This window comes from Bombina bombina, chromosome 2 (genome assembly GCF_027579735.1).
Source record: "Bombina bombina isolate aBomBom1 chromosome 2, aBomBom1.pri, whole genome shotgun sequence".
NCBI lineage: Eukaryota > Metazoa > Chordata > Amphibia > Anura > Bombinatoridae > Bombina > Bombina bombina.
This window is the reverse complement of record NC_069500.1, coordinates 100172169-100182375: the sequence shown is the minus strand read 5'-3', so window position 1 is coordinate 100182375 and position 10207 is coordinate 100172169. Positions and strand designations below refer to the sequence as shown.

Here is a 10207-nt window from a genome sequence, read left to right as displayed (position 1 = left end):
TTTACATTGAACCTTTGATGGAATCGTGTCAGGGGGAAGTGCCTATGACACTAGGCAGCCCCTCCAGCCTGCAATCCCATTCAGGAAGTGCCTGTGGCTTCAGTACAGCCAAACGGCTAGGACGTTCTATGACGTCCTAAGGGTGCTAAAGTCCAGAGCAGTTAGAACGGCATAGAACATCCTAAGCGAGGGAAGTGGTTAAACGGACATTATTCACTGTATTTATACATAATTACCTAGTATATAACAGCATTGGGTAAGATCCACATAAAACACAATTTTAAAATCATTTAAAGGACCTTAAAGTCTTTCCCCATTGCAAATAGTTAAAGGGACACTGAACCCAAATTTTTCTTTCGTGTTTCAGATAGAGCATGAAATTTTAAGCACCTTTCCAATTTACTCCTATTATTTTTTTTCATTCTCTTGGTATCTTTATTTGAAATACAAGAATGTAAGTTTAGATGCCGGCCCATTTTTTGTGAACAACCTGGGTTGTTCTTGCTGACTGGTGGATAAATTCATCCACCTATAAAAAAGTGCTGTCCAGAGTCTGAACTAATAAAAAAGATGCCTTTTTCAAATAAAGATAGCAAGAGAACGAAGAAAGATTGATAATAGGAGTAAATTAGAAAGTTGCTTCAAATTGCATGCTCTATCTGAATCATGTCCCTTTAATAAACTGTGCACATTTTGCTAACAAACTACTTGTAAACCTTGGTGAGTGTTTATATCTCTTGACTGTGGCCAGTTAGGGCTAGCTGTAAATGTGTTTTCTTTGTTTTTCTAAGCAATCACTTTGTAGCATGTAGCTGATTCAGGCAATCCAGTCTCTCTCTTCCAGCTTCTCTACGGAGTATAGGGCAAGTTTTACAGCTAAAGCAATGTGTTTAAAGCAAAATGATGTGTAATGCAATGTTCTTTATTTTCATTAAATCATTTTAATTAGCCTTACTGTCTGCAGATTCAAGCATGGATTGGCTCCTTCAATAAAGGCAAGTGGTGGGTGGAGCTTGGCTATTGAAAAACACATGCAGCAAATGAGATGTTTATTTGTTTGAAACATTCTTAGACGTGTCTGATATGTTCTATAGCAACACAACATCCATGTCTTGTAATTACAAGGTTTTCTTTTTTTATGACATGATGAGTCCACGGATCATCTTAATTACTAATGGAATATTCACCTCCTGATCAGCAGGAGACGTCAAAGAGCACCACAGCAGAGCTGTTAAATAGCTCCTCCCTTCCATCCCACTCCAGTCATTCTCTTTGCCTACGTTAGTGATAGGAAGTGGTAAAGTGAGGTGTTGGATAAGATTCTTCAATCAAGAGTTTATTATTTTTAATTGGTGGCTTTAGAGCAATGTGAACTTGTGGGACATAATTCTCACTGCACATCCCATGTATTTCATGCTGCCCTATATCCTATAGTCTGAGGTGAAGATTACTCAGCACTTTATTTCTCCACAGGTCGATGTGAGGGAGAGGACCTCTCAAGCTTGTGAGCTGTCAGGCAGACTTTCAAGGTAAGTGCTAACTTTAATACTTTCTGGGGACATAAAAACACTCAGAAGTGAGCACTACATTACTGAACAATCACATAATCAAGGGCTAAGATAACAAATAGGGCTCTTTATTGTGATGGAACACGTAAACTCTTCTAGATGGAGAGGACTATTGGCAGCTATTTTTATGCAGGCACTGGGGCAGGACAGGAGACAATGTTAGTTTATGGCTCTGAGGGTATCTCCCGGCGGTTTTAACGTAGAAATATACCGACTGGTAGATGGTTCCGTTATTGGCTACGCCCACGTTGGGCGGATCTTAGTGCTGCGCGCCACTTTCTCTGCGCTTAGATTGTGAGACTCAGGAATCCATCTCGGGTGATTATAGTCATCTGCCCTAATAAGGAACAGCGTTAGCGCATAGACAGGCTTTGCTAGAACCGGAGGAACGGTTCAAGGATCACAGGTTCCTAAGATTTGCCTTTCTGGACAAGCTCTTCCAGTTTGTGGCTCTTCCTTTTGGTCTTGCCACAGCTCCCAGAATTTTCATAACTTTCTTGGGAACCATAATAGATTCTGTATCAATGAAGATTTTTCTGACAGAAGTCAGGAAATCAAAGATTATCGATACTTGCCTAGTCCTTCAGTCCACTCCTCGGCCATCAATGGCTCTGTACATGGAGGTAATCGGGCTGATGGTGGCGGCAATGGACATCATCCTGTTTTGCTCGGTTCCACCTCAGACCTCTGCAGTTAAGCATGTTCAGGCAATGGAACAGAGATTATGCAGATTTGTCTCCTCGAATACTACTGGAACAGGAGACAAGGGATTCTCTTCAATGGTGGTTGTCTCTGGATCATCTCTCCCAGGGAGCCTGCTTCCGCAGACCATCCTGGGTGATCGTGACAACAGACACCAGCCTTCTAGGATGGGGAGCAGTCTGGGGCTCCCTAAAGGCTTGGAGTTTGGTCTGAGTCTGTTCTTCCTATAAACATTCTGGAGCTGAGAGCGATCTTCAATGCTCTTCTGGCCTGGCCCCAGTTTATCAGGTTCCAGTCGGACAACATAACTTCAGTGTCTTACATCAGGGAGGAATGAGGAGTTCTTGAGCAGACAGACCTTTCATCCCGAGGAGTGGGAACTCCATCCGGAAGTGTTTTCCAGGCTGATTCTCAAGTGAGGTCAGCCGGAATTAGATCTCATGGCATCTCATCAGAATGCCAGGCTCCCGAGATACGGATCGAGGTCCAGGGACTCCCAGGCGGAAATGATAGATGCTTTGGTTGTTCCTTGGACCTTCAGTCTAGCATACCTATTTCCTCCATTTGCTCTTCCTCGAGTCATTGCTTGAATCAAGCAGGAGAGGGCATCAGTGATCCTAATGCACCAACTTGGCCTCGCAGGATTTGGTATGCAGATCTGGTGGACATGTCATCTCTGCCACCTTGGAGACTTCCGTTGAGGAAGGACCTTTTAATTCAAGGGCCCTTCCTTCAACCAAATCTAATTTCTCTGAAGCTGACTGCTTGGAGATTGAACGCTTAATTTTATCCAAGTGGGGCTTTTCTGAATCGGTCATTGAGACCATGATTCAGGCTCGTATGCCTGTAACTAGAAAGATTTACCATAAGATATGGTGTAAATATCTATATTGTTGTGAGTCCAAGGGCTACTCATGGAGTAGAGTTAGGATTCCTAGAATGTTATCTTTTCTTCAAGAGGGTTTGGAGAAAGGATTATCAACAAGTTCCTTAAAGAGTCAAATATCTGCCTTATCCATTTTGTTACACAAACATCTGGCAGATGTTCCAGATGTACAATCATTTTGTCAGACCTTGGTCAGGATCAGACCTATGTTCAAGCCAGTTCTCCACAGTGGAGTTTGAATTTAGTTCTTAAAGTTCTTCAAGGGGCTCCGTTTGAGCCTATGCATTCCTTTGATATTAAATTGTTATCTTGGAAAGTTTTATTTCTTGTTGCTATTTCTTCTGCTCACAGAGTGTCAGAGCTCTCGGCATTGCAGTATGAGTTCCCTTACCTTATTTTTCATTCTGATAAGGTAGTTTTATGTACTAAATTAGGATTTCTTCCTAAGGTTGTTTCTGATCGGAACATTAATCAGGAGATTGTTGTTCCTTCTTTGTGTCCTAATCCTTCGTCTCAGAAAGGACGACTTCTGCACAAGTTGGACGTGGTCTGTGCTTTAAAGTTTTACCTGCAGGCGACTAAGGACTTTTGTCAGTCTTCTTCTTTGTTTGTGATTTTCTCAGGAACACGTAAGGGACAGAAAGCTACGGCTACTTCTTTCTCTTTGGCTGAAGAGTATCATACGTTTTGTATATGAAACTGCTGGACAGCAGCCTCCAGAGAGAGTTACAGCTCATTCCACGAGGGCCGTTTCTTCCTCATGGGCATTCAGGAATGAGGCTTCTGTGGAACAGATTTGCAAGGCTGCAACTGGGTCCTCTCTTCACACTTTTTCAGTTCTATAAATTTGACACTTTTGCTTCGGCTGAGGCCGCTTTTGGGGGAGAGGTTCTTCAAGCAGTGGTGCCTTCCGTTTAGGTTCCCTGTCTTGTCCCTCCCGTATTATCTGTGTACTCTAGCTTGGGTATTGAATCCCATTAGTAATTAAGATGATCTGTGGACTCATCGTGTCATAAAAAAGAAAAGAAAATGTTATGCTTACCTGATAAATGTATTTATTTTTTACCATGATGAGTCCACGGCCTGCCCTTTTCTTGTAGACAGGTTGTGGGTTATTGTAAACTTCAGACACCTCTGCACTTTAGTTTTTCCTTTGTTTCCTTAACTTCGGTCGAATGACTGGAGTGGGAGGGAAGGGAGGAGCTATTTAACAGCTCTACTGTGGTGCTCTTTGCCGCCTTCTGCTGACCAGGAGGTGAATATCCCATTAGTAATTAAGATGATCCGTGGACTCATCGTGTCAAATAAGAAAGAAATTTATCAGGTAAGCATAAATTTTCTTTTTATTGTCCATTTTATAAGGACATAAACATTTTAAATTTTTTTCTTTGCAAATCAAAACGGCAAATAAATATGATTTAATGTGGGGGGGTTGTTAGTTTAAATTGATAATGAAAAAACTAAATGTATGTTTGTGTGCAAGTGATGTTCAGTGATCAGAATCTCTAGCAGCTGTATTCGCCTTCACCAGTAAGAACAAAAAGTAGGTTTATTAACCACAGGAATTACATGCATTGAAAAGTGTGTATTTTTTTTAATGGAACATACAAAAATGACATTAATATAATCACACTGCCACTACAAACCTCATACAATCTAAACTACAGTGGTAAATTTCAACATCAGTAATCAAATGATTTATAAAGCCAGACAGTCATTTTGATAAAACTAGTGATACTGAAATGTGTTATAGAGAGAGAATATATTTGTTATTCAGGCATGTAAGACCTGACCTTGTAAACTAGTGGCAAGCATAACATTGAATTAAAGGGGCCAAACCCTCTGGCAAGTGGGGGGCTACTGCTTCTAATAGAGATACATTTTCATTATGAAGTTATTGGTTTAACATAAAATATCTGCAGCAAAGGGAGATTTTATAAAAATCTATGCCCTCTCACTGTTCTGTTCTAGCCTGCACTGCACCATTGCCCCTTATTCTAGGCTGGAGAGTGTTGGTGTGAGATCACGTACGCCCCCCGCCTCCAGTTGCCGTGACACAACATGGCAGTCTCATTTAAAGGTTGTGGTGTTTTCTGCAGCAGCGCCTGACCTACAAAAAAACAAGATCAGTGTTATACATGAACTATTAGCCTAAAATAGGGATTCCCAACTAGGATGTCGTATACGGTTTGAAATGGTTTGTGGGATCTTTCTTTATAAGGCCTTTAGCTATATACCTTTTCTAATAATGCTTATTTATATTCCTTACTTAAACATAAATTGATCTAGTTGCACTACATTAAAAGGATATTGTAGTGTGAAAATGAGTTGCTCTAATTGTAATTGTGGAACTTTGCAGAGGTTAAATACATAGGTAAAGTCCCTCACAATACAGCTGGTGATTGGAAGGGTTTTGTGACTGCTGTTATTTGGGTCACTAGATGTCTTCTTGGGACCAGGAGTTCTTTGCGACTCTTAAGCGCATATAGTTCCATAAGGAAGTAGTGCTAGTGAATTACAGTCTGTCATTTTGGCACTACATTGTCCCTTGATGAAATGTTTTAATGTCATTGGCATCTAACCAAATTACAGTCAAGACATTTAAATATAAACTAAGGGCGTCTTAAAGCAAAAGAAAAAAAGAGTGAAAACAGTTCTCTTTTATAAATTAATTGGGATTTTGTCCATAAAAACTCAAATGTAGAACATTTTAGTAGATAATGGGATACACAAGTGTGTGTTATTTTATTTTGAGGTAGCATAACAATGAAACTTACTTTTGTAATTTGTGGAGAATGTTCTGAGTTCCTTTAGTTTTACTGTGCTGTGATCCGTAAACTGCACTCTGGATCTCCAAGCACTAAAAAAAAAGTTTTTTTTTTTTATCACAGGTGGTGCAAAATAAATGTTTAGTTGTTTTAAATAAAAATATATATATATACCGCAGTCATGTAAAACAAGATATTTCAGAATAGAAGACACAATTACCTGTATATTCTACAACTCTCAAGAAACATGTTTCATGGCTCAGTCTCATCTTACTAACTTAAGTTCTCAACCTGCATTCGGCCCTCTACTGAGCATGGGCAAGAATTTGACTTACTGTTCAGTGAATGCTGTGTGTGGTATGTGTGTGTATATGTATGTATATATATATATATATATATATATATATATATATATATATATATATATATATATATATATATATATATATATAATGCAGCATTCTCTATATTTTAGTGTGTTATACTTTTCTTTCTTTTTTTTTATTGATGAAATATATATCTGTGTGTATGTGAAGAGGAGGTATTTTCATCATTGCCACAGGATTTTTGCAGTAAAAGTCCTACTGAGCATGGGCTGACTAGCTAGTGTATGTCTCCTAGCAACCACTTAGAAAGGGGAAGGTCCTCCCTTGTTTTTGTGTAGAGGCCACAGCCTCCCAGAGGGGCTGTAACGAGAAGTAATTGACACTACACAAATTAAGTTTAAAAGAAAAAAAAAGAGAAATTGGGTAAAATTATTTTTAAAATTATAATACATATTGCAATGCTTTCTATTAAGTATTACCCAGTGCTTAGTATTTTTTTATTACAACAATGAAACAGATTGTTTTATATCCATTTTAAATAAAGAGGGCCTCTCCCACAATGGTCAGTATTCTTTAAGGAAGATATCGTGATAGACTAACCAGAAATGTGAATTGTTTTCTAAAGGCGAAGATAAGGTTTCTTGCAAGAATAAAGAAAAAAAAAGATTGTATCTGGAAAGGGGATTCATTTGGGGACCCAACTTTTCGGTGAAGATCCCAGAAGTCTTATGCTGGGCAGTTGTCACCATAAGGAATGTACAAAGAAGGGATTTCTTGTGTATGGGTGCCCATGGGAAGATCCTTATGTTAGAACAAGCAATTATGGAGATAGACACGTTTTGTGGGAAATAGGAGCTGGCGGTGAAGGGGATGGGTCACAAGTGGTTAGGAACAAATGAGGTGGCAGCGTAGTGTGTACTGCGACAGTGGAAGAGTTTATGCTGGTATCAGTATGACTGCTGTGTTCATTTGCAACCAGCACAACATTTAATACTAGTTCTTATCGGCTTTACCTACACTAATATGACCTTGTGTGTAAAAAATACAGATGTTTCAAGATATGCAAACTTAAAGGGACATTCGGTCAAAATTTAAATGCACATAGATTAATTACATCTTTGAATAGAAACATATTTGTGCTATAATGCTGTGCTTGTGCAGTGTTTAAAATGCTGGTGCACGGTGCATACTTAAATACACTTTTGAAAAAGCTATAACTTTTTTTTGTAGCATTTTTACTAATTCATGTATATTACAAAAATACTTCTATTCAAAACTGAAATGCATCCATGTGGATTCCAATTTTGGCTAGAATGTCCCTTTAAGAATTACACACAAATGGAAAAGTAGATCTCCAACCAGATTATCAGGAATTTTGAAATCCACCTTACATCAGGTATTCCCACTCATTTTGGAGAAAAGACACAATCTCTACAGCAGCTCTAACGATCAAAATATAATTAAAAAAAGACAAAGGAAAAATTCTATAAAATATATTGGAAAATGTAATGTAAAATTAGTATTGACACTGTTTTACTAATCCTAAAGTTGTGTACACATCATCCAAACCAAAATGAATACAATTTAATTTACAAGAAATTAAATGTTACCTTCTTCAACAGTTGGCAGCCTTTTAGTATCTTCCCATCTGAAAGGCATATGCTGCCCATTATACTAAATATCTCAGCCACTATTTCGTTGAATTCTGTCTCAGAGCTCACTGCTCTATGTAGCTGTGTATAAGCTTCCTGTGAAAGACACGTAATAGAGATGAGTCTCACATTGCCACTGGAATACTATATAATATTTAGAAGAGTTTGAATCTTTGAAATCATATTAACTTTTACATAAAGTCATTATTATTATCAGGTACAGGTGGCCCTCGTTTTACAACGGTTCAATTTACACCGTTTCAGAATAACAACCTTTTTTTCCAGTCATGTGACTGCTATTGAAAAGCATTGAGAAGCAGTGCATTTATTAAAATAGCAAGTAGGTGGAGCTGTCTGCTGGTGTTGCAGCAAAGCCAAGCAAGCTGAAATTAATCAGTTTAACCAGACCTGAGCTATCGAGCAGATTTCAAAGGAACAAGATCTTCCTGTCTATAAATCAGTCCAGATTGGAATGCATAGAAAGAACTGTTTGCAGAAAAATGCAAGTGAAGTCTGTGTTGTGTGATTATTTTATTATGTTTATAATGCTGTTTAGCAAATGTTTTTGTTAATTTAAATTAGTTTAATTATAAATTCTGTGTTGTGTGATTATTTTATTAGGTCTATAATGCTGTTTAGCATTTAAAGTCTTCATTTCAAAGCTTTAAAAATAATGTATGAGGTGTTACTTATGACAATTTTGAGAGGGGCCTGGAACCTAACTCCCTCACTTCCCATTGACTTACATTATAAACTGGGTTTCAATTTACAATGGTTTCGATTTACAACCATTACTTCTGGAACCTAACCCCGGCGTAAACTGAGGGCTACCTGTATTTGTAGAGCGCCAACAGATTCTGCAGCGCTATAAACATAGGCGGCATACAGGATAACATTTATAGGGATCAAATGGGTAGAGGGCCGTGCCGAGAGTTTCACTGTTGTAGTCGGCTCTTATGAAGGTGATCTGCAAACAGCTGGGCTCATAGGCTTACATTCTAAGGGGTTCAAGGGGAAAGCAATGTAGTTAGGAAAAGTTAGTGTAGGTTGTATACATCCCTGAACAGTAGAGTCTTTAGGGAGCGCTATAAAGTGAATATTAAAGTTGCAGCTTTCATAAAATCAAGACAAATGTAGCTTTTCCCCTTTAACCCTTTGAGTGCTAATGACGGCTTTGAGCCGTCACAGAGTTTCTCATTCTGGTGCTAATGACGGCTCAGAGCCGTCATGAGCACTCTCCCACCTTGAGGGAGATCTGGGGGCTCCTTACTGCTTCTACCCCGGCGATTGTGCCTGTAGAGTGACAGGCATCGCCGGGGCTTCACGTGATGCGCGGTGACGTCACAAGCAATTACGTGATGACGTCACCGCGCAACTTTATTTATACTTAACAATGTTAAGTATAGGAGGAGGGGGCATGCTACTTAGAAGCCTGTATCTCGGGCATCTAAGCAGCTACAGACCCACTGTTGGAAAGGTAATCGCCTAACCTTTTCAACAGTGTAAGTCTTGGGGTCTGTAAAAAAAAATAAAAAAGTTAAAAAAAATGTTTTCAAAAATAAAAAAAATAAAAGAAAATATTAGCACCCAGGTGGGAAATGACTTAGCAGCCAAAGGGTTAATACAATTTTGTAACCAAAAATAAATTGACAAAGGAATGGAAAATTCCTGCATTAAAATAATTTAAAAAAGCAATGAAACAACATTGTTATATATGTATTATTTATTTTGTCCCCCTTTCATGTAATTTAACTCTGTTGTGGATTTCCCAAGATCTCAGAACTTGAAAGGCACCCTACTGACGTTACAAGGCTAACTCTGCTACACATAGCTTTATCAGAACACAACTGCAAAACAATGCACTTTATACTAACATTATGACAGTGGCTAGCCTAGTGGTCTGTGGACTAAAGCCCAGATAGGCTCCTCCAAATAAGTCAAATAGTGGCTGGAGTTTGCCTATTGAATAATAATTGCAGTTAATTTGTTCTAAAAATGTTGACTTGGCTGATATGTTATTTTATATCAACACAACAGAAATGTCTTGTGTTTACTGTTCCTTTAACTTAAAGGAACGGTGTACAGTAAAAACGAGTTTCTCCTTAATGTGCTCCAGCTGCAGAATTTAAAATGTATTAGAAAATCTTTATTTTTTTTTTTTTGATATATGAAATGGCTGCTTTTTCTATTTGAAACCATAACCCAATACAATGGGTTGAGCTTGTCTAATTATATACACAAAGTCTTTCTTATCTTATTTATCACTGTTTAAACCAAATACATAGAAAAAACAAAACAAATGGAT

At 38.4% G+C, this 10207-nt stretch overlaps 1 protein-coding gene across 1 annotated transcript in view; it reads right to left on the bottom strand.

Annotated features, from left to right (window-relative positions):
- Positions 1 to 4751: 4751 nt before the first annotated feature.
- TTC23L (tetratricopeptide repeat domain 23 like) overlaps positions 4752 to 10207 on the bottom strand; it is an 87455-nt gene continuing 81999 nt past the window's right edge. Inside the window, exons 10-12 of the mRNA XM_053699668.1 lie at positions 7861 to 7998; positions 5934 to 6016; positions 4752 to 5266 (exon numbers count right to left, since the gene is read on the bottom strand). Coding sequence (XP_053555643.1) covers positions 5227 to 5266; positions 5934 to 6016; positions 7861 to 7998 — 261 coding nt within the window. The 3' untranslated portion in view covers positions 4752 to 5226. The remainder of the gene's footprint in view (positions 5267 to 5933; positions 6017 to 7860; positions 7999 to 10207) is intronic.